Below are 25,101 nucleotides of genomic sequence, written 5' to 3'. Positions count from 1 at the left end.
CCACTAGATGGGAGCCTTGATGTCATAGTCTCTATATTATGTAAACATTACTATAAGGAAAAAATCAATTTGTTCTTACCGTTTTTGTTCCCTGTCACATCAGGAGAACATAAGGAAGAGAAGAAAAAGTGTAAATATCTTAAACAGAACCAACAATTATTCCAAAACCAATTAGGACATTATTATGAGGTCATGTCATCATAAAAAGAGAATGTCACATAACCAACATTTAATGAAAAATACTGGAGTTTAATCGTTATACAAAAGCTACGAAACATTAAGATAACACCTTAAGACAGATGAAGACTGTGGCACAAAATTTTATAGAAGATAAACATTAAAAACAGAAAGTTAAAGATCTCCAACATTCTGTCCAGCAACCAACATTGCATCTCATAATTAATTAGAGTTACAGAGAGTTACATCTTGAGTTATAGGCCATCTGAACCCACATGTGCCAGTCAAAGCACACTTAGCACTTGTGCAAGTACCTCACATCAAAGGGAAAACTTTCTATTTACAGTCACATGTTTGTGCCTCAATAAACGGTGAAACCCACAGAATGAGTTACTGCTTGAGTTTACATTCAAATGGGCAAGAGGTGTTATACTCTCTGTTTTTAACATATTATACCGCAAGCACTGGTGCCAGACATCCTCGTTCCAGTTTCAGAAATAAGAGTGCTCCGCAGTGAAATGGTTTTGCACTGCAGGATTTCTTTAAGTGAAAATAATCACTGATAAGAGATGTCAGGAGAACTGCATAAGTTGTTCAGGCAAGGCACAAAAATACTAATAATAAAATAGATCAGTACCACAGTGGCCTCAGACAAGAGCCTCTGCGTGTTCAAAATCACAGGATTGGTCAATCAAACTTGTTATTAAAAACTAAATACTTGTAGAGTTGAAAAACACAGTGTCCGCACATGGTGGTGGTGTAACGGTGCAGGCATTGTTCGAATGCCACAGCTTATATGGAACACTGGCCTCAAAGAGATTCACTTGTTAATCAAAACAGAGTAAAACGTATATTCTTCTAGAGATAGATAGATACTGTGCCATCTTACAACGTATGCATCTCAAGATTGTTCCAGGCATGTTCCCTTCAGCATCGTGTACAGCTTCCAGATCTGAACCTGTGGAGGAGGCAGCATTAATCTGCCACCAAAAAAACTCAGCAGGAACTGTGTGATGCTATTCCATCAGCGCAGACTAAAATCTCTGGATCATTTCCAGCCTGTTGAATTTAGGGAAGCAAAAGAGAATCCCAACCGGGATAATACCTCAGCTCTGTCTATCTAATAAAGTTGCCCTGGCGTAGAAAATTGGAAAAACAAATGATGGTGCAAAATATGGTCAATTTTAGCAAGAACGTCACATCCTTATTTCATGGTGAAGAAACATATATGCAAAAACAATGAGCACAATCTACCCAGGATAAAATAAATATGGGACAAGAGAAGATTAATAACAGACGTGCAGGGCAACACAGCTTCGTTACTCACCTATCTTCGTCCAATTTTTTCTTCATCATGTCTCTCCTCCAGGCTGGCATTGATGCCAGGCGTGCAGCCTCTTCCTCAGCCTGTAGAGGGACGGAGGGGTCAGGGCAGAGACAGAGATGGGGGCCCACACCAGTCAGTAAAGGATTTTAACTGTAACAGCAACCCTCCCACCCTGCTTTGCATGACCTCATCCCCTGGTGAAGAAATCATCCTCAAATACATTTCAGGTGAAATGTAAGTTGTCTTTTAAACAAGAATTGAATAATGTATTTGGGGATGGTAATGAATGGAAAACTTAACGTTCTTTTATCATTTAACTGTGCTAAATACTAGGTACTAAGCATCTGCTTCAAATACATTTCCTCTGTAACCCTCCTCTACTTGTGAAACAGCACATTTTACACAGTCCTAACAGAGACGCATCTGTATATTTTTATGGGGAAACATTCAAACCCTTCATGCTGTCAGTTAGGGCTGGGTGATACAGCATTATATGTGAATATGTATACAAAATCAAATAAAACATACAAAACATTAAATCGATGCTCAATTTGTGTCCCACACTTGTATATTGCGTCAGGAACACAAAGCCATTAACCACTCATTTTAATTTTTAAATACTTACATCAATTAGTGTTGCAGTTTTTTGGTATTTCCAGGGTCTTACTCATCAAAGATATCCAGATAATTCAATAACCCTGCTTCCTGAAGCTTGAGTTTCCTTCAGTTTTTAGGAGGTTGTAATACCCTTATAAACATTTGGCACATGGTTGTGTCAGGGGCTTAGAAAACCACAGTTCAATCAATCACAATCAATCAATGGTGATATTGAAGTGTCTAATGCCTGCAGTTTCACATAAAGCTTCTCTACATGCAGGAGAGGGAAGAAAAACATCTGCACAGAGAAAAAACTGTAATGAAACGTTAATCCAATCTATTAGTCCAACGGTAGTCCAACCTATTAGTCCAACCAGTATACACATTCTCAAATGTCAAATGTTTTACAAATGGCCTTTATAGAAGGCTTAAGTGGTTAAACACTGCATACAGCGTTCTGTGTAAACTGATGTATGTACAACGGCAAACAAAGCTCACAATAGGTACTGTTCTCCTGTTTAAAATAAAATTTAAGCCTTTTAAATGGACCAGGACACTATTTTACAGGACGTTCTCTCAGACAGCGCCCACAAACAGTAACTGGATCCTTTTCTCTCTTTCAGGCTGTAATCGGAGGTGGAGCGGAGGGAGAGAAAGAGGGCAGCCATCTTGGATTTCTCATCTTCGCCTGACAAGATACATTACTCTTTTGCATTCCTCTTACTTATGCTTTTCACTTGCCCTGGCAAACTTGAATCCAGGTAAGATTATTTACACAGTGAATTTTTAATGATTCCCCTGGGAATTACAGAGCCAGAAAAAAAAATATCGATACAAAAATGTGAAGTGCACATGTGCACTGGTAATTAATTGTAAATTAACAAATGTGGATTAACACAGAAATAAAACTAGCTCTTGCTCATCCACAAGTTACAGATTTACCTTAAAATGGGTCATATAGGCCAGAGGCTTGGCATCCATCACACACTAAAGTTCAGACTAATTAAATTTTCACCATACTTTTGTCACATTTGGGTAAATGGTTTATTTATTACTGTCATATCCCCTGCATACAGTTTATTAGCATTATATACAGTCAAATCAATGTACCTTGTAACCAAAATACATGTATACATGTATCTCAGGTCTCAAATACAGACGTTTTGGGGAAACGGGAAACAGTGACTCAGAGCGAACCACACAACCCAATTGGTGGTGTTCCTGCTCCCAGGTCATCAAATACCGATGCCTTGGGTTGCCAAAGAGTTGGTATTTGACATCCTTTTAATACATATTTTTGAGGGCTTTTTGCCATGATTGGAAAGGACAGCTGAAGATAGACAGGAAAGGGGGAGAGAGAGGGGATGACATGCAGTTAGATTTGAGGACTCAGCCTTGTGCATGGTGCTCTACCAGGTGAGCTAACAGGACGCCCCTAAATCACTTACATTAACATTAATACCATTACTATAGTCCTCTATCCACACAAAAATTGTCTTTGAGAAGTAACAGAGCACTAAAATGAGCCCAGATGAATGGAGTGAACATGGAAACAGAAACCAAACCTGTGACCTCCTTGTGGTAAGGTAACAGGTTGGAGCACAGTCTAACTAAGCTGTCCTTTTATCAATGTAGGAATAACTGCTGGTGGAAAATTCCACAACATCTTTCTTTTTGAATCATGTGTCCAATAAATTTCATAACAACTAACAAGTAAAGCCAACAGTTAAGTTAACCAGTTGTATCAGCTAAAGAGTTGTTGGGCCATTTCTTTTAAAAACAAAGGAAAATCTTAAGTGACACCCTGTTAAAAATACACCCGATGGGAAAGGTCTTTGTTTTTTGTTCAGGTTCATGCCATCTGTTGTGCTAATAGACGACATCCATGTGAGCCAGAGAGCTTGGTCAATACATTGCATTAGCCGGGCAAGCAACCATTACAATCAATATTTAGTTTTCTAAAAATTCCCAATGATTCAACTAAAAAGTGTATGAAATGTAATTGTGTCTATATGCCGTTCTAGTTTAAGTTAAAGTGATATCTACTAACATTTAAGGCAGATGTTTATTTATAGTCAGGTTGAAAGATGCGGATAGAGGCTAGATTGTCTATTACGTATTATGTCTGAGCTGATCTGAAGTACTGCATCATCTTTCCATATGAATTCCTAGCCTAGAAAACATTAACTTTTGGATAGTCTGGACACATACTGTTGAAGTGGGCTTACAGTATCAATTTAATGAATTTGACATTTATTACTTTTTTTTTTGCTAATGCTTTTTCCAGTCACTTGCATATGTGCCAGTGATAGTGTAAATGCAAATATTTGCGCTTGTGCAGTGTGCAAGCTTGGCAATACTGAACTCATTCTAGTTTTGTACATGACTTACACTGTATAAATTCAGCGTTATTAGAAACATTACCACAGTCATTACTGTGATATTTCCATTCACCAAATCTGAAACAAATACTGTACATAATTACAAATCTATATATATGCCTTTAAGTTTACCAGCTGACTGTCTTCCCTTTTGGGATGTGAGTTGATCAGGCCTCACTGTAACCTCCTTATGGCTCCTGTAAGCCACGGATAGCATGACAGCGGGTGGTGCTAAGAGGGTTATTTGAAGGTAATCTTGATGCTTCAGAAGAGACACTACGCGAATAGTGTGGTTCTTCACTGCGACGAAGTGCGAAGTGTCACAGCAAAGGATTACACACTCCAGCATGGTGTTTCAACTTATTCTTTCATTGGTACATATACGAGTGTGATTATTTTTTGATTACTAGAATCTTCTGTTGGCCATGTCTTTCAGTTGAGTAAACCCAACAGTTAAAGTAGAATGACTTTGGAATGAACTACTGAAATCATATAATCACAAAAATGTCAACAAACTTTATTTTTAACAGCAATGTAGAAACCATGTAATAAAGGAACGCCAATTTAAATTATGGAAAGCTTAAGCAAATGTCTCAAAAACACTCATTATAAATAGAGTAACAAAAGTATGGGACAGATTTCATGGAACAATTACAAACCCTAAATTTGATGTTTCATTTAGATGATAATAGCTTAGTCAAGTGAATGCTTTAAATTGCTGAGTTCTGAATTACAAATGAAACGGTAACAAACTGAGCTGTTTCTTCAGGCCTTGCATTTACCATGTCTGTTAATCTTTATAATCTATACTGAAAGGCACACATTGTATTAACAAAATCATGAGGTCACAGACTAAAAGACAAGGGCCATTTGTAAACCACAAAGTAACATTAAACTCCTGCAAACCCACTGAAAACCTAGTTTCTTTGCCTTTTGATTTCAAGCAACAAAGGTCGCTTACAATATTAGGTTTTTTCAGTTGTGACGTGAATCCCTTGCCTTTCTTAGATAGTGAATAACTGAGGCTATCTCAATCTGAAGTATTCAATACAAAGTGCAGAGTTTTACCAATTATGCCCTTCATTGCAAAGATGATCTAAACAAACATATTTCATGACTTTTATGGCAAATAGTTTCCTTTAAAAATTTGTTTTTTTTAAATAGAAGTAGAATACCATGGCAATCAATCATATTAGATTCAAAAAGCTATAGGTTCAACAAAATTCAAAATTAAATGGTTGTAGCAAACTTTTATGTATTTTGACATCACCACCTTTCATCCACTTCAGCATAATGGTAAAGTCTGTACAGCTAAGTGGATGCTCTTTGCCTCGCTGCAGTTAAGTCCCTTATGTGACATGGCCTAAAAGCTAACACACCAGATTAGTTTCCTTTCTCAGCATACTCCACTTTGCAGGTTGGTTTCCCTGATCCTGCTCATTATACATTTCCTCTTTGGTTGTATAGGTGAACTGGGCTTTTAGTGGACCCTTAGTTGTTAGATATCAAAAAGCTCGGCTTCCTTTTCTTTCCAAAAAGCAAAGCTTCGGTCAATGTATCTGATAATCTCCTCATTACTAAACTCTTTTAGCTCATAGATCACTTTAATTGAGTCTTCACTATGTTCGTCTTTGGGTGGAGGTTTATCAACATGAGGTTCCTCTATGATTTTAACAGTAACAGGTGGAACAACTTTCACTGGATCTGGTCCTGAGTTTTCTGTTGTGGACTGCAGTGTCTCAGCTTTTGCTGTTGCATCAGTGTGTTGTACAGTTGCGGTTGTCAAGCTTTGCATATTGTCCTTCTCTGAACTGTTCCCGTTAGAAACCACTGCCTCATTTGATGACATCTGCTCACTGGCTTTTACATCCCTCTGAGCATTGTCCTCCAATTGCTCCACACAATGGTCACTGTGAGATTGTGGAGATGGTGCAGGTGGAGTAGACTGTGAACTTGGAGGTGGGGGTGCAGGATGGGTAGGTGGTGGAGGTGGAGGATGAGAAGGTGGGGGAGGGAGTGACTCCTGCATTGGCATAATGGACATGTCAGGAGACATAGAATGTAGAGAAGCTGTCAACACACCTCCTCCATCACCAGAGTCTCCGAAATACTTGAGTTTTATGTCTTCAAAACCATCTACCCAGTCTCTCTTCCCTTTCTCAATTTCCTCCATGACCTCCTTGTGAAACTGCCTTATGTTCTCCCATTTATGGCTACCAAGACGGTCAAACATCTCATAACACAACAGGTGGCGGAATTTGCGCTCACTGCGAGACATGTTCATTTCCAGCAACTGGAAGTATCCAAGCATGAAGAGGTCAAGGGTTAGGCTTTCGTAACTCACAGGTGACCCGTTGATATGTGGCAAGAAGTGCTCTGGCCAGTAGATCATCTGGGCACGACTCAGCCTGCGGATCTGGCGTGTGGGCACTTGACTCATGATTGCCCTCCAATGGCCAATCAGATTCCCTACCACCTGCTTTGACTTCATGAAAAGGAGGAGTTTGTCGTCTTCACTCTGTATCTCCCCACCAATCTGTGCACTGAATTGGTTGTAGTCCTCCCAGCCCACGTCTAAATGACTTCCTCTCTTGCCAGTATATTTAGTCCGATAAGATTCAGAGATGGTGTACTTCCGCCAGTGCTCAAGGAATAGGAAGACGATTCTCTCTTTCCTCATTTCAATGCATTCCTGGACGTAGCTTAGATCTGTCTGTACCTCCAAGGTTCTTGTTAGTTGATCATTATTTAAAATGGGGTCTGCAGAAAGAACCTGGTTGAACTGTTCAATGTTGGTTGGAGCCAGTACCTCAGAGGGCACATATGTCTGAGGAGCATGAGATGCGACAATAATTGGCTCTTCAACAAGTGGTAAGACTGATTCCTCTATTGAAGGTGAATCTCCATTAGTGTGGGTGTGAAGGACCTCAGCAGAGGAACTAGGGACATCATCCTCACAAATTGTCTCTGGAGGATAATTAGACTCACTTACCACAGGGAGTGACCTCTTGCGTTTGTACACTTTGTTTGCTTTGTTATCTGTGGACTGCGACTGATTCTGAATTTCATAATTGGCCTTGAGGTTCTTGACTGAAACTCCACACTGCTTTATCTCCTTCTCCACTTCCTCTCTTGTTGAGAAAGACTGAGACCGTGCAATAAATCCAGTGCCTGCTTGCTCTGACTGACCTGTGCTCACATTCCTTGCCTCTTCTTGAGAATATACAGGACATATAAGATCCAAGATGTCTATCTCTTTCCCCCCCAGGGTGGCGAGAAGAATGGCCATACTCTTAAGCAGGGTAGAAATCTTGCTGCACCAGGCTGGAAGATCTTCAGCCTGGCCATGCACCTGTTTTGGATTGACTGAGAATTGCCCTTGATTGAGGGCAGCAGAAACTGGTAGGAGCTGGTGAAGCTCCCGCTCCAGTTCTTCCAGCTCCTTCTCAACTTCCGAGACCTTATGCATGACCTGCAGGTTCTCAATTTGCTTCTCAATTCGGTTTAGGTCATCCTCTGTCATCAGTTCCCCAAATGGGCCCAAAATGGCATTGTGGACATGGGAGTAGTGCCATTCCTGAGGCTGGTAGTGTCCGCTTGCCGCAAACTAAATCAGAGGTCAAAGGAGACCAAAAAACAAGAAGAAAGGGAAGGAGGGAGGGATTCCTTCAGCTCGAGGTTCCTGGTGTAAACACACGCTTCAGTGCAAATCCATCTTGACACACAGGACTTACATGGATTTAGTGGTGCAATGGCACTGCCTCATTACATGCGCATAACTTTCTACTTTTAATTTTGAGTCAAAAAGAACAGAGAAGACCTCGTCCTTTTTGAATAAATTGGCAAACTATATTAATTATATCAATATTTATGTTTATATTTATAGAATACTAATAAGGGTTTGCAACATGTCTACATATGTCTTTTTATTGGCACTTGACACTGCAGATCTTTTACATAATAATATAATATTTGCGCAGTTCCTCTTTGCACTTTTATGTGAACTACACAAATTCTGAGAATTCTGCTTTTACTGAAATTCATCTGTTGAATTTTTCATCTGTCTGCAACCCAAAGATGATGTAACACGGCATTATAGTGCAATGTTACATCACTGTTGGGTACTGGCACCAGTGCAACAGACAGACACACTTCAGTCCACACCCAACAGTGATAGGAAACCACACTGGGTGTGGTTAGAGGTGCAACAGAGTTGAAACTGTCAACCCAAAGAGGTCAGTGCAACAAAGGTTTTTATCATTAAGGGACATGGTGTGCAGTTACTCTTTAATATATCATGTTCTGTCTGCAAAAAAACCCCAAAACAATTTGAAGCATTGATGGCATTCAGGTTTTTTAACCTCTGCAAGCATATTTTATTGGCACTATTTGCAACTTAAGGTAGAGTGATATACAAATGTAGTTTTTTTTATTTTTGTTATTACTGGTTGACCTGTAGTGTGAATGGGCCTGGCATCACACCACTGAATCGGCATGTAAAAACTTGGAGCCACAAAACTCCATCATCAAACACCTGCCCCACACTGTGTCCATTAGTCAAGTGTGTTAATGTTGTGATGGGCAAAGTAGCCAAGTATTCAATTCACTGCACCCCAAAGAGTCTCTTGCTATTAATGAAGATATTTCATAGAAATATATGAGAAACATGCAGAGAGATGAATTAAGAAACAATGAAATAATTTTAAAATGAGTGAGCATATGATGTGTACATTTAAAGCTAGCTATGTCCAACAGCCACTTACACATTGTAATTATGCCACTGCATCTCAACAGATGAACAAAACACTACATGTCAGTACATTTCTACCTGCTGGATCAGTTAAGAGTAGAAGATAGCTTGATGGTAATAAATTATTAATCAGTCAAATTTAATCAATCAAATCACATATTGCATAGAGTCCGCCTTGTATTACACAGGACTAACATGTGTTTTGATTGCTATAGTATGAATTACTAATTAATACCATGTCTAAATACACAATATTACCACAATTCATCAAGAGAGAAACCAAAAGTAGTAAGTTCAGTGTGTTGACTGAAACCCTTGTGAATAATAAGGTGATTGTAATTAAACTGCAAAAATGCTCAAAATGTGATCAAGTCCCTAACTGCAGCCTGTTTGACAAAACAGAAACCCTCTCCTTTAGCTGTCACCCTTAACTGACAAGTCAAAAAGAGCAAAACGTATGTCGTGCATGAATACAACAGTTATACAGCTCATTGTTCAAAATCACAAAAATCCACACTCAAATCCAAACATCAGCTATCCCCTTTGTGTTGTTAATTATTTGAAACTGAAACCATATATAATGTTAAGGTTACAGAGCATTTTAAATTTACGGGACCACAAATGGGATAGCTAAGACACAACAAAACCTCTACCTTGCAACATCTCGCCTACCTTGCGCTTGTGCTCCTCTTCCTCTTGCATCTTGACCTGAAGCTTTCGCACCATCACCTGCCTCTTCCATTCAGGGATCGCTTTCCCCTGTTCATCATGAGTAGGCACTAGTGCCTCCACATCTGCAAGGCTCAGCTTCCGCCCTGATTCTGCTCCTGCCATGCTGCCACCACTGTTCCCATTGACCACAGAGCTGGAGGACAGTTGCTCGTAGCTCGCAGAGCTTGACATGGTCCTGGCAGATCCGGAGCCAGTTGGACTGGGGCTGGGACTAGGGGTGGTAGGTGGAGAAGTGACAGACGTATTTGATGGAGGAGGGGATGGCGGCTTGGGTGGTGGGCTAGATGTGCGGGTCTCTGGTGGAGATGCGGTGTTTCCCTGGATTAAAATAAAGACACAGATAAACATGGGGCATGACAAAACTGATAACTGGTGGATTTTTTTAGCCAATAATCACTACTTTTGATTGAGTGTGTCACATGATGTCAAGACTTCTTCCAGATTCTGACACATTATTGTGGTAGCCTTTACTTTATAGTACAGTAGCTTTAGACTAGTTAAAATTGAACACATACAGTGCATGTCCATGTAGAGCACTTATGTCTTAAAGCAACAGATGGATTTCAGTAAAAGCAGAGTTCTCAGAATTTGTGTAGTTTTATAAACATAACTAACATTAGTTACATTACTAGCTGTGTCATTGTTGGCTCTATATCATGGTATTTGTCATGGTGTTGGACTTGAAGAATCTCATCCTTTTAGTAAGAATTTAAGTAATCGAGCTCATGGGTTGCCAGTTTAGCCCTTCTTAGCCTTGATGGACTAGTGACAACACCGTAGAGCAACGCACCGTTTAGAAGGACCAATGAAATATGGTCAGAGAGCTCTGGTGTCCCCTCACTAATATTGTGTAGTTTCCAAAAGTATTAAAACTTGCCAATTAACAAATTCTGGGATGGGAATCATCAGTGATTTACTAATCTCTTGTTTGCATCAAATTCAATTCTGATTGATAAAGTTTCACTGAAAATGTATCTTAATTTATTCTGGCTTAATTTAAGACAGACAGACAAATCCACAAGTAATTGTAAAAGTCTTGGCTAAATTTCTAAAATTAGCAATTCTGTATTTGTATTTTTGTACAAATGTATCATCAGTAGTGGAGGAAGGCTGTGGACCTACATTGTTGCCTGTGGGTGCGTTGCTGGAGAAGACAGTGGTGTAGCCTTTACTGTGAGGTGTGGGCTTGAGGCTCTTCCCTGCTTTGATCTCTGCCAGCAGCTCCGAGTTGTCGCCAGTGGGGGACATCATGTTGAAAGATTTTGTGCCTGCAGACAAAAGGATGGAGCAGAAAAGTGAAACCGGGTAGATAGAACGACGGAATAGAGGGAGAGATAACTAGAGAGAGTGAGAGAGATACACTGAAGAAAAGGGAGGGAGAGAAGGGTTGGGTGGCATTTCAGTGTTAAATATTTCATCCGATCAGGCAGGCAACAATGGTGACCTGGAGAATGTTGGACAGTGATGGTAGGTCATTATGGTGTACTGAGTCGCTGTCTCCCATTGATAAACTTGATAAGTTTCTTTTTAGATTTGTAAACTTCGATTGGCGTTTGCCTTTATAACTCGCAGGGTTCAGGGTTTCTTAAAACATCTCTGTTTAAGTCTCTCTGAAAAGGGTTGACACAGTTTGGATTATTCAAATGGCTTCCCAGCTACCAAACTCCACTGAATCCATTTCAAAGACAATGCAATTAACCAACAATAATCCAGCACATTAGGCAACTGGTTACATCAATGAGCAGTTGCAGTGAGCCAGGATTAGTTGGCAAGGAGCAATTAAAAGTTTTTTCACTACAGTGAACCCAGAGAGAGGAGGCACAGTTAAGCTACTGATGATCTTTTGTAGGTCTTTGGTAAAATATACATTCAGCTTCCATAGACTCTAATCTGCTTAAAGTGAAAAATGCAACAAATTCAACTACGAACTCTATTGGTAATGCTATTACAAAGGAACTTTGTTTTCACTTTTTAAGGACAGACAAAATGAAAGAAATTTTAAATGTCTATCAGGCAACGTCACAGTAGTGCTTACATATAGGCCACATTTTTGTTAACTTAGCTGACTTATCCATTAATGTTTCAAAATATTAACATTTTACAACTGTTACATTAATACATGAATAACCAAATACAAATATACTTTAACAGCAAACTCCAATTTCAATGACAGAGTACCAAAATATGGAACAACAATACAGGTGTTATTTAAGTTTGATCTATGCAACAAACTTTTAAGATGTGTCTGGAAAATCCTCTAATCAAATATGATCATGTAATATACAACTATACATTCATTTTACATTTAAATTTCACATATTATGGTATTAATATGCCATTCACACCAAGAGCCAACAGCTACCTCACCTGTTTTAGTGAAGGTAGATCTCCAATAAATTCCTCAGCTCCTCATTGATCACTCATTTTCTACTTGGGGAATGGAAAAAAAGTCCTCCCGTAAAAGTGTTCCCTGTTGAGTCGACCACAATGGTCTAGCTGGACACAGCCTCGCTAGCCTGCCACCCCTCCTCACTCTCCCTTGCTCTCCCTCTCTCTGTCTTTCTCTCTTGGGGAGGAGAGAGCAGCTTTCTATTAAAGACCCATCATCACAGTCGGGGGAAATCTAAAGGAATCACCAGTAACTGGAAGTGACAGCGAGCCACTGGCAAGCTGGCTAGGAATTAACACATGCACACACACACACACACACACACACACACACACACACACACACACACACACACACACACACACACACACACACACAGTCACCCTTCAATCCCCAGCTTGTTAGTCCGTCCTTCCGAACCAATCCTCACCATAGCAAACCTGACACACAATTCGATACACGCATTCATGACACATCTCACCTCATATTTACTGGATTACACCTCCTTATACAATGTGCAGTTGTACACACTCATGCGGTAGTCTGTGAATAGTTTGTGGATAAAAGGAAACAGCTACTGAACCCTGACCCACTTTTACAACATGTGACATCTCTTTAAATTCACAGTCAACAGATTACATTGTTCAATAAGTCTTCATTGCCAGGCGCAGTGAGTGCTACAAAAACTCTTTTTAAGTCCTGGTAAAAAATTAAATATTCCTACTTAAATGTAACTGCATCAGTCACAAAAACGTATTATTTCTAATTTTGGCAATATATACAGCCTACCTTCACCCATTTTCCCCTGACAAATCTTCATTGCAGAGCTCCAGAACACTTGATTATCCACAATCAGATGTGTTTAAAAGCTAAGAAAAATGATTGGTGTACTGTTTCCATACACCTTTTGTATTGGTATTGGTTTAAGTAATAGGCTGTTAGTTAAATTCTGTTTGGGCTTGGGGTGTGGACTCAGTAGGTCTGCCAAAGTGAGTGTAAAAGAGGGTGGAGCTGTGACAGGTAGAGAACATTTGACAAATGACCTCTCATGATGGACATAACAAGCACAAAAGGTTTTCTGCTCGCGGTTAGAAATTAAGAGCTGCTCCATCTGTCGAGCACCTCAGATAGAGATGTGTTGTGCATATGTCCTCTTATATAAAACGTAGGATCCTGTCCATCCTGTTAATCAGTTGAAAACAATGAGGAAGTTCTAACCGTCTACAATGATGCCAGCAGCATTGTCAATCAGCCACCTGGTTTGTTGCTGTCATCACAATGAGCCTCTGAGCTGTAAACTCCTCTTGAGCTCTCACATGTGTTAGTGGCTTTTAAATTTATGACCACCTAACAGTCTGAATCATATCGTTAGTGAGCACACACACTGCTCCTTAGCACTGTAAAAGATGCGTCCTGTACAATATAAAAAGTATAATCCTCTTCCCCCCCGTTGATCAATACAAAACAATAGAGACCTTCTACCTATCTTTTTACATTGTTGCAGGAGCATTTTCAATCAGCCACCTGGTTGGCTGCGATCTTCTCAACAAGTGTCTGAGCCGTAAACTCATCTTGAGCTCTCACATGTGTTTGCGGCTTTTAATTTTATAACCACTTAACTGCCTGTTTATTACCTGATTAATGCTGAAGCACAACTCAGGCTATTAGTGAGCACAGCCTGCTCTTTACCTTTTAAGTATTTTATTGCTGTTCTACTATTAGGCAGCAGGTGGGCCATAAAAGGATGAGACAATTGGATATTAGGTGAACAAAGCTGAAAGATAATTTACATAGATTGTAAAAAGGTGCCTAAATTCAGCAATTAATAGTTAACAGCTTTATTGAAGTTGCTTTTTATTACTGGTTTTTAAAAAACTATACTGTATATTGCCCTATGAGCTGCTTGTCAGCTGTGAAACAAAGCTGAAGCCATATACTGTAATTGATCCTTCACTGAACCTTTGTCTGAGATAATGAGCTTCCTGACATGCTGTATACAAATATGTTTCACCAGCTAATTCTGTTCTAAACAAACCTTTTGTCTTTTGTTATCTATACCCTATGTGGCTGTTTTATTCATTCTTAAATAATGTTACATTATAAGAAACAGTTTGGTATAATCAATATTACTTTTTTTTGTTCAAATGCTGTTGGTTTTAAAGTATATTCTCAAACCAGAGTACAGGCGTCGGTTGTTGATATCTTTATGAGTCTAGCCATGGTGGATATATTTTCTCCTGTTAGAAATGAAAATACATCACTTCCTTTGAAATAGCTGTTAGCAACAGAGATTAGCAAACTATTTATATGACTACTCTAACCTCTTGATCAGGATTTTAGTTTAGTTTGATTTAGTTGAAAGACTGGTTCACAATCTGTACTTACTCTTCATTTGTCTCGGGACCCCTCCTTCTGCCTGAGGGGCAGACATATCCCCGCCTTGACAGAGCAGCAGTGAGGACAGACCATGGCAGGCAAAAAGGGGGAACAAAAACAAAACAAACAAAAATGGAGAGAAACAGGTGGAGATAGAGCAGGTGAAAGAAGGAACGCGTAAACAGCAATGTACATTAAGAGGTTAAAGGGGAGAAAAATGATTGAGCAATAATAGTAGGACAGTGTTTGCTTGACAATCATGGAAATGAACAGTTTTGGTATATTTGTAATTATTACCAAAGGAGAAAAAGATTTGTTTGTCTTGTATGATTTCTTGCGTCAATTGTTTGAGGCCGATCCAAGGTTTCTCTCATCTTCCAAATATTTAATAAGTTACCTTGGGACATTTTCCTTGTCTTCTTTGAGGTTCATAATTTGTCAGGCTAGGCTAGGTTATATACATTTCTTTCATATGATGGTGTGTTGTGATCCGTTTGCTTCCAAGTGTGATATTTGTTATATAATTAATTAATTACTTAACTTTGTCTTGTTGTTGATTATTATCAGATCTTTCTGTCAAGTTCTTTGAAGCAAGAAGGGATCACACATGTTTTGGGCATAATCAAATATAACAACTTTTCAATTTTCAAAGCTCATTGGGTGAAATTCTCGTACTTAAATTGCGTTTTTGGAGAAGGACATTGCATTAATCAAACTGTCACATCTTAACCCACAATGAGGACAAATTCTTACAATCTAAACATTTTGCAACATGCATTTTCAAGCCTTACGGACAGTTCATTTTTACCAATTTACAATATTACATAAAAGTAAAAATGTCCTTGTTACTAGACAGCATGTATACGGTCCGATAAGAGCATCTGGGGCAGCGTGGGGCACTTAAGGAAATGGCTGAACACTAAACCAGTTCTCAGGGTAATGGTAGCCCTACATCATTAATTTATAATCTGTTATTTAGGATGCTAGGGTCAGACTCAACTCATCTTTACCCAGTGAGATTACACTGTGCCCATTAATACCAGGGGCTCTGCTTTCTAGGAGTAGAACAATGTGTATAAGCTTATTTAACTAGAAAAAAAGTGCATAAATGTATAGCTTTTTTCTTTTTTTAAGAACTTTCAAGAGATGTTTAGTGGCAGAATAAAGTAGTAAATGAAGAGAAACAAAAAAATGAAAGGATGGAGAAAGAGGAAAAAAAAATAGTAAATGGACACTCACTTCCTGATGAGGAAGAAGGACGTCTCTGGTTGGTGGAGGTGCTACTGGCAGAGTAATTCTGGGTGGTTGGCGTCTCTGGGGGAAGTGGAGGAGGCGGAGGGGGTGTTGGCGTCGGGTTGCTTGGGGGAAGAGGTGGTGGAGGTGGAGGCGGTGGGGGCACTACCGATTCCTGTGTGGTGCCATTCTCAGAGCTGTGGGCGGGGCCATCAGTAGGCTCCTCCAATAACAAGGAGCCCTGATTGGACAAGAGGGAGGGACGGAGCAGAATTAGTCAGTCATATTTTATGCCCATTAACTTGTTGTTGTAGTCACCCCTGCAGGGTTTCTCCTAGCAACCACATTGTTGTATTATTCTGTTTGCCAATATTTGGTCACTGATAACAGGGATGTGACAGGTGGCCCATGAAATTATGCTATCTACTAAAATTTAAACACCACTTGAACGTTGAGAATTAAAATCTCAAAGCTTTTTTTTGTCTCAGGTAATCATTGTCATTTTTCTTTTTTCATTTGTCAGCTGTATATTCTTAAAACATGTAAATAATGTTAACAAAATATATAATATTATTATAACAATTGATAATGAATTAACACAACAAACAGTTTACAAATAAGCTTATTTTTAGTAGTAGTAGTATTATTTTATTTATTAATTGAAAATAAACACAAAACAGTGACAGTGGATTTTCCTTCCTTTCTTGCATAGGCATGTCACTCCTGCTGGTTTAAGCGAGGCGTAGATTCCTGCACAGAGACTGTCAACAGTGACAGATGTACGCCTTATTAGATGTGTCCTCCCTCTGCTTCCTGCCGTCTTTAATCAACTCATAAAGACATAATACCCTAATAACAAAGCTAATATGACCTAATCTCTAGGGGGAAACTCTGAGGGAAAACAGTGAGAAGAAGCCATCTGTCACTGCAAGTGATAGTGCTTTAACCCCCACGCCCTGCACCCCCCAGCACGCACGTCTCTGACACGCTCTGAAAGCGTGCCATAACTCTGCTGGAAGCAAATTAATAGACTGTGACATTTAACCTCCACCCCGCCCCTTCTTCGTTCTTCAGACGCGTGCTCATCATTGTTGCCCCCTTTACTTTTCAAACCCCCCAGAGAGTTGGGGGAGGGCTGTGTCCAGATGGGTCTTGGCAGCACGTGCCGTTGCTTCCGTATGATTAGCCGGTCCATCTGCTAGAGTGCCTCTGAGACCAGGAGGGGCCCCACTGAGGCCTTAATTGGCTCAATGTGGATTGTACCCCGTATCACCCAGAACACCCCCACTCCTGATACCCATGAGATTATAAGAACACCTCTCCAGGGACATTGATGATTGAACAGACTATTAATTCAGCCGCTTGCCAAGTATTTGGCAACAAACGGGTAGTTTAACCAATAATCTTGGGGAGCACAATGAATAAATAATAATAATAATAATAATAAGGCGCATTCAGTTTTATATGTGTTATATGTGTGTTAACACTGATGATGCTTGGTGATGGGGGTCTATGTGTGTAGTATACTATGTAAATAACTGCAAAACTTAATTTCTTTATACAACCTTCTGTTATATAATAATAAATACATTTTCTTGATTGATTTTAGTGCCATATTCCCTTGCAATGTCTTTACCCATATATATGTTTAATGTGTTCTCACAACGTTTGCAGGTCTATTTTGTTAAAATTTAAATAACAAGCATTCATTGGTACAAATGGAAACAACTCATAAGGATTTAACAAGCTGTCACTAACACATACAACAGATCGCTGGCCATAGAAAAGAAGAAGTTAGAATAATGTAGTTTACTTTCTATGGGCAGTCTGGTCATTGATGACCTCCTGCTCTCTTGTCTGGGTTTGTCCTGACTTTGTTCCATAACAGGTTCTTGGACAGTTTACACAGTGGGGTGGCGACTCAAGAGGCAATGGAAATGAGGCTGCAGTTTGCATCAGGTGGCAAACAAAAGCTCAAGAGGACACAAGATTATGTAACATGCCGTGTGGCATAATGTATAGTCAAATAGTGCAGTCTCTGTGGTAACCTAATGCCAACACAACACCCAGCCCAACCTCACCCTGAATAAGAGCTTTTATAAAGGACTGAGATGACTACACAACCCTAAACATCACAAACAGAGCGAAAAGTATATTCAACTGTACTAGTAGCCAATAGTTACAGCCCTTTTACTATTGTTTTGTAATTTTGCAAACACTTTGCAGTGCATGCAAAATTAAATAGCAATACATGTAATAATTGATCTTAAAATGTAGTTTATTTACATCTGGTCTGAAATCAGCTGCTGCCTTAATGAACAATGCTTTTTGGGGTGACCTAGTTTTGAGAGATTATTTCCCAGTGGATGTCAGATGACTGACAGTGAACACAATAAAGCAGTTTGACCAACATGTTTTTTTTTTAATAATACACATTAATAGATTTCAGCAAATGCCATCTATAGGCAAAAAGTAGGTTGTGATATCTTTAAACTTAAAGATATCTACTTTAAAATAATGTTGGCATTTTTCGTTCAGTCATCAGGTCAGCACTCGTTTATTTATGGGTAATTAAGATACAGAGAAATAAAGGCTGACAGTTGTGGTAACATTTCTACATATAGCATTTTTACAGTATCGCAAGATATAAAAAGAAAAGTGTTTTGATGTGTTTGCTGAAATGTATTAAAATCTATAACATTGAACATATGGATGTCATAAAGAGCAGAGATCTGGCCTACCTCCTCGTTGGGCGCCATGCCTTTGCTCTCTTGGGGCTCGGCTGTGTCACTGCCCAACGTCTTGTAGTAGTCCCCAGTGCTGGGCTGCTTGCTGAAGCTCCTTGACTTCCTGTTTGAGTCAACGCGCCGCAGTTTGTCGTGACTTTCTCCAGGAATCAGCTGCTGGGATAAAAAAAATTAGCTTCACTAACTTCCATCTGCATGTTTTTCAAAATATAGTTTTGAATAGCACCTGATGAGTTGAAAATTATAAAATTAAAGAGAAAAGATATTTGTGAGAGAATTATACATTGACACTTTTTGTTTTTAGCACCTTTTTGAATATTTGAGTGAAATCAGAGGTGAAATGATTAATCAATTAATAGATTGGTCGAATGAAGTTGTCGGCTGTTTTGATGTCTGCATAACCAAACTGCCAACTTCTTAAATGTGAGGATTTGCTGCAATTCTTTGTCTTAAGTGATAGTAAGCTGAATATATTTGTGTATTGAACTGTTAGCCGGACAAGACAAAGAATCTGAAGACGTCCCTTTGGGCTCACACTATTTTCCGGTGTTATACATACATACATACATACATACAATACAAATTACAAGGCAGTGAATTTATTGTATGCAAAAGATGAATTAGTTACATTTTGTATAGTAATTTACAATTCATCTTGTGTTCATTTGTAAATAAGAAACAGAAGGTTAACAAAATAACCCAATCTTTGATCTTTTTTTAGAAATACTGAGTGGTGAATGGCAGGAAAGGGTTTTAAACAGTGCTTTGGGAATGAACTCCACATCCACACACTGTAAGTCATACTTAGTAGCTTTTGTTGCCAGATTAGTCCTCTCATGTGACCAAGGCAGCCTTATTTTAGTAACAGAACAAGGCTTTCATTCAGTTCCAGTAAAACATTAGCATTTATGTTTCATGTGATAACTGTGGGGCCACAGAACAGAGTTCAAGAGAACAAGAGCTCACAGGCAGCTTGTAAGAGAGACCCTCGTATCCACAGAGCAGGGTCAGAGGCCACTAACTTGGCCCTTTCAGTTGAGCCCTCTCACTTTCTGCTCTGACATCTCAGACAACTGAAGCTGTTAAGGGAGAATATCAAACTCATTCTCAGAGTCTTCACTGTATGCTGCTATTGGAATATATGTGGGTCGGACTTCTTACATTTATGAGGAACCCGACATTAACACTGGGAAGATGGATGGATGACTAACACGCTTCTTCTGGTCAATCTGTGCATATATTTCCCTAATGCAAAAAGCCTCATATTTGCATTTGGTACTCGGCTCGAAACGCTTTGCATTCCTAGGGATAACTTAATTAAGAATAACTTTTTTCCAACAAAGTTTATCACAAAAATAAATGCAAATGTGAAAAAAGAGCCTGTATATTTTCAAAAAATAACCACGAAAGCTGTCAACTTCGACATGCATGCTGTTTTAGCTAAGTGTATAGTTACTTTGCCTTTCAAATCCAGGGACCAGCATCAGACTTGCATTCATTTACATTTTAATGCTTAAAGACACCATGATGTTTCATGAAATCCAGACAAGAGCCTGAGACGTCAAGCAGATGTAAATGTAAGCGGAAATAATTGACAGCTGACCCCTGACCTCTCCTCCCTTTGTGGTGTCATGTTCTGAGTTCTTATAAGCCTGTTGAGCTTTGTTGACTCATGTCTGCTGTCAAAGAAATGGTCCCTGAGCACTCATCAGGTGGGATGGTAATGTGAGCCGGGGAGCACTACAGATGGTTTGATTGTCATCCTCCAGGGAGGTGGGCCAACAATAGCAAATGTACAATATCCATTTAGACAGACACACACAGACAGCCAGCCTTCCTTCCCATTATATGGACCTGTCTGTTAGCATAAGCCATTCTTATACAGTGTTTTTTTAGAGTCTAATGGGTTTGTATGCATTATCAGAGGTTGTTTGTCTGCTTGCAGTTTGACAAGGGTTAGGACAATTGCGCATGGTTTTTGCAAAAGCCTCAGGTTATTAAAGCTCATGCACAGGTAGTTTGTGTCATTTTAAAATAGTAAAACGTTTCATGCATGCTTTACAACATCCTAATATAACAGAAAGGCAAAGGAAACTACACAATTAAAACATGACAACCAATGCTAAACATTAAATGCCCAGCCACATAGCAGCTCAGTCAGCTCCAGAACCTGGAGACTAGCCAAAATATCCAAAGCAACTTGTAATATCACAGGTAAAAACTTTAAAAAATCTTTCTTACTCTTCTCAACACCTTACCTTCGCGTTAATAATCCTCTCCTGCAGCCTTTCTCCAGTCGGGACAGAGCCTCATCCACAAAGACCAGCAGAGCACAGAGAGTAGCTGTCACCAAATCCAGAGCGTCAACTCCTCTCCGCTCTGAGCTACGCCTGTCACTCTACCTGCCCTCTCACTTTACCCACAGGCCTCATCAATAATCAGGCTGGCCACAGCAGTAGCAATGATGTCACCACCAGTCCGCGGACCAACCACTCCCCAACCCTGTCCTGTGCCTCTTATGCAAAACACAAAGACCGAGGTGCTGCCCTCAACATGGCCAACCACACTCAAATCTCTCAAGCTTTAGCAGTATTAGAATACTCAAGCCCTCAATACCCCGAATTAGCAGTAGAAACATATACTAATCACGGCTGAGATCTCAAAGTCCAGGTTTTCTGGAGGGACTACAGTATGTCTAAAGTATAAAAATATCCCCAGAGTCAAATGTTTCGTGCAGCTGCCTCACAGGAAACATTTGACTTCAGTCAAGGCAAATGCAGACAAATTAGGTGAAAGAAGAAGAAGCATCAGCAGCAGCAACAGCAGAGAGAGAGAGGAGCGACAGCGAGAGCCTATATAGTCCTAAACAAAACAAACCTGATGCTTCCTTCACTTACAACTGCACTTAACAGGTTTCCTACACTGTTTTCTAGCTTTAATAGGTCTACACGCTGTGAGATTGGTCCATCTGATCGGCTGTGTCCTTGGATGGGGTTACTGTTCTGTTACTATGGCGCCCAAGGTAGATTGTTTTTCCCAATGTATATGGTGCACACTGATCTTAATTGTGTGTGTTTGTGTGTGCATGTGTTCCGAGCACTGGCTTTGGTTAAATTGTTAATGAGGGCGCGCCCCGGGCTGGTCACCTGGGTACCAGCCCAGGGTGAGGGAGTGGAGAGAGAAGAGGGGGTGGCACTAATTAAAAACTCTCCCCCATATGGCTGATGGCGCATGCATGCACACACACACAAACACACAGATAGAGCTGTCCCTGGAGACACTACCAGTTAACAACAACTGACTTGTATAGCAGATCTATACACACAGACTCTTTCTTTCTGTCTGAACTGGTTCTGCAGCTCCCTGGTTTATACTGTATCTCTGCTTTTAAATGAATCGGTACAGCACTGATAGCCTTTAATTAGGCCGATCAGGAGGGTATGCCATTTGACAATTACTATAAAAACATTATTTCAGACAATATTTAGCTTCTGTTATTTTTGCAGAAATCAATTAAAAAGGATTGCACATTTATGGCCAAGCTACAGCAACATTTTTTATACAACTGGACAAAGACTTGTGTCTTGTTGTTGTCAAACCTGAAGAGAGGGTAACAGTCAGGAAATAAAATCTTTATGAGGTGAAAGTAATCTCTTGTCTGTCTTGGTTATCTTTGTCATAATTACAATGTTCTCTGAACAACTCTATTACAATTCAGTTAGAATAAAAACTTCACGACCAGTTTTAATGTACTTCGCAGCATTATTGAACCACCAGAAGCAGCACTGAGACAAATGTTTTAATTGCTGCTCCTTGTCAGCTCTTAAACCAACTTTTGAGTGATCTGAAGCCAGATTAATTACTAAAATTAAAATCAAACCCATCACAACAACCATTGTGTGTGTCAACCCAGAGGACCTGCCGCAGTAATGAGAATTTTTGTTAGCCTCGTTAGCCATGCTAAAACAATAACATCATTGTGGGGGACCCAGACAAGGCACATTGTTACACCAAAGCAATAGGCCAACTGATTAGACACGAGGGAAAATAGCAGCTGATGGCCAATTTATCCCAAATACCTGATCCTTTTTCTTCTCCTTACTCTGAGAAATGTTATTTTCCCCAAAACTTAGTATATCTGCTCTTAATAAAATTCAGGGAGAATGTATGGGATACAATTATCTAACCTATTTTTTGTCTGTTTGCTTATCTTCATAAGCCAGAGGTATATTTCTGCGCAGTGGAACGGTTTGATGGACAAGCACAAACAATGATCTAATAATAAATTAAGAAATTATTTAAAGATTTCCCTCTAGATGAGTCAATCTTTGCACAGCTCTGAGGCTCAACTTACAAATGGATTCATCTTTTGAACTCAAGTTGGAGTGCAGTCCTTCTGTGCTTACCTCCTTCTTGCCGGTGTTGCTCTCCACGTGCCGCAAGTTACTCTTCACCTTCAGGAACTCAGCTGACGACGGCTCCTTAGGGGGCTGTGGTGCTGGGTAGCTTGGGGGTGGAGGGAGTGCCGGGGGAGACTGTGGGGGAGGTGGTGGTGGATAGGCTGGTGGTGGCGGGGGCTTGGAGACGGCATCGGCAGGTGTCTCATTCTTCTTGGGCACGTCCGAGCTAATGTCTGGGTTAAGCATGTCCATATACGCCTGCATGTCGGAAATGGCTGATTCTGATGCACCTGTATGACAAAAGACATGTTGGCATGTTCACTGATGATTTACTGAGTTCCTCACAGGTATACTGCTGATTCAAATTAACAAAGCAATGCATTAGTCGTAAACCATTCAACATTTTATTTTTTCTCCCAAATACACAGCTCAGTTCAAACATTAAATGAGAAAGATGTGTTACTCTAATGATGGTCCACCTCTCCATCCAAACAAACTATTTGCACACAGACCACTAGGGTGCAGCACCAGTATATCATGCACCTGTGACATGTGTAGGCAAACGTATCCATGATTTTAGCTCCACAGTAAATAGATGAGGGCTCCACTGTTGCTGAGATGCTGTATTTGGCATGTTAGATATGGCATTCAAGAATTTATGACTTATGACTGAAATACTTAAGACAGCAAAACTTATTTCATCTAACATTCTGATTATGAGCTGATACAAGATGTATTTGACTATTGAGATATTGAGCCTTTGACATTTTAATTTAGAAACTAGTGTAAAAAGTTTATTATGTTACTACATGTGTTGCATACCTGTGTGTGCGACTGTGTTTAGCTGAGTGGGCGGCCCTCGTGACGTTGTCAGGCTGCTCCTTTTCTCCCCAGTGCTGGACTGGCTGGAGTTGGCTGAGTCGTAGTTGGACAACGAGCTGGATGGGGAACTGATGTCAAAGTGTGCTGCCTGGCTGGTGGGGGGCATGGTGGTGTTTGGGGACGAGAGGCCCGAGTCCGGCTGCTTGTACTCGAGGTCCGTTGACGGGTCCCGAGACAAAACACGGTGCTCCACACTCTGTTGGAGGATGCAGTTCATTAATATAAGTGTCAATGCATCTGTTTTGTTGAACTGTCCAATATGTGGATATGATGTACTATAGTACAAACAACAAAACCATGAGTCTATTAATGAATTAATTCCTAAGTAATTGCTCACTATTAAAACATGTCTGGTTCATTTCATTTAGATGTAAAAACATACAGTGGCGCTACACGAGACAGATAAATGAATTATTGTTAACATGAATTATGTACTTGTTCATTAATGAGTTTTGAAATCCCACGACCTCTCACTCCCTGATGACTTACATGAGGAGTACAGCATTATGAGTTTAATTACTACACACTAATGAAACATCTCACAGCTGATCAGAAAGGCTCTGGGGCCCTCTGCTTTTCCCACAGTGCAGCACTCAGTGGGCTGAATGTCCCTGCTGGGAGGAGTACAAGAGGGGGGAAATATGTTTCCCACATACCAATGAGAGTTCAGTGTGGAGGAGTTATTATTCCTCTGGCCACTTGGGGATTTCAGCTGGTTGAAGCTGTGGAGGCCACTGTATGTGAAGTGTTAATAGCTCTGGTAATTAGCAGAGATAAACTGTTGTCAGTCAAGGGACATGTTGGCTCAGCGACAGCTGCAATATCCACATCTTGACATTTTCCGTCTTGGCAATATCTGTGTTTTCCTTTGTTGCATTTTAGCTTCAACTAAATAGGAATTTAAATTATTAATTATTATTATTATTATTATTATTAGACTATTCTAAATCTAATATGTTGCAGAATTTGGACTACAGGATGGTCATGTAGTCACTATAGCAGACATTATAACTCATTATAATTTCATGCATAGCAGGATGAAGCGGAACATTTGTGCTATTGAACACATCCGGTCCTTCACGAATGTTCTCTGACTAGAACAAATACTGT

At 39.9% G+C, this 25,101-nt stretch overlaps 1 protein-coding gene across 5 annotated transcripts in view; it reads right to left on the bottom strand.

Moving 5' to 3' along the window:
* The window catches only part of espn (espin), a 42,546-nt gene that overhangs the window by 3,858 nt on the left and 13,587 nt on the right, over positions 1–25,101 (bottom strand). The window contains exons 6-14 of one of the 5 annotated variants that reach the window (XM_051426790.1): positions 23,932–24,187; positions 23,116–23,399; positions 18,704–18,865; positions 15,969–16,203; positions 14,739–14,792; positions 11,087–11,232; positions 9,905–10,282; positions 1,506–1,584; positions 80–101 (exon numbers count right to left, since the gene is read on the bottom strand). In XM_051426790.1, coding sequence (XP_051282750.1) covers positions 80–101; positions 1,506–1,584; positions 9,905–10,282; positions 11,087–11,232; positions 14,739–14,792; positions 15,969–16,203; positions 18,704–18,865; positions 23,116–23,399; positions 23,932–24,187 — 1,616 coding nt within the window. The other 4 variants (XM_051426791.1, XM_051426793.1, XM_051426792.1 and 1 more) reach the window with 4 other exon arrangements.

Source organism: Dicentrarchus labrax, unplaced genomic scaffold (assembly GCF_905237075.1).
Source record: "Dicentrarchus labrax unplaced genomic scaffold, dlabrax2021, whole genome shotgun sequence".
Classification (NCBI taxonomy): Eukaryota; Metazoa; Chordata; class Actinopteri; family Moronidae; genus Dicentrarchus; species Dicentrarchus labrax.
Note: the sequence above shows the minus strand (reverse complement) of the source record. Positions and strands in the feature narration are given on the sequence as shown.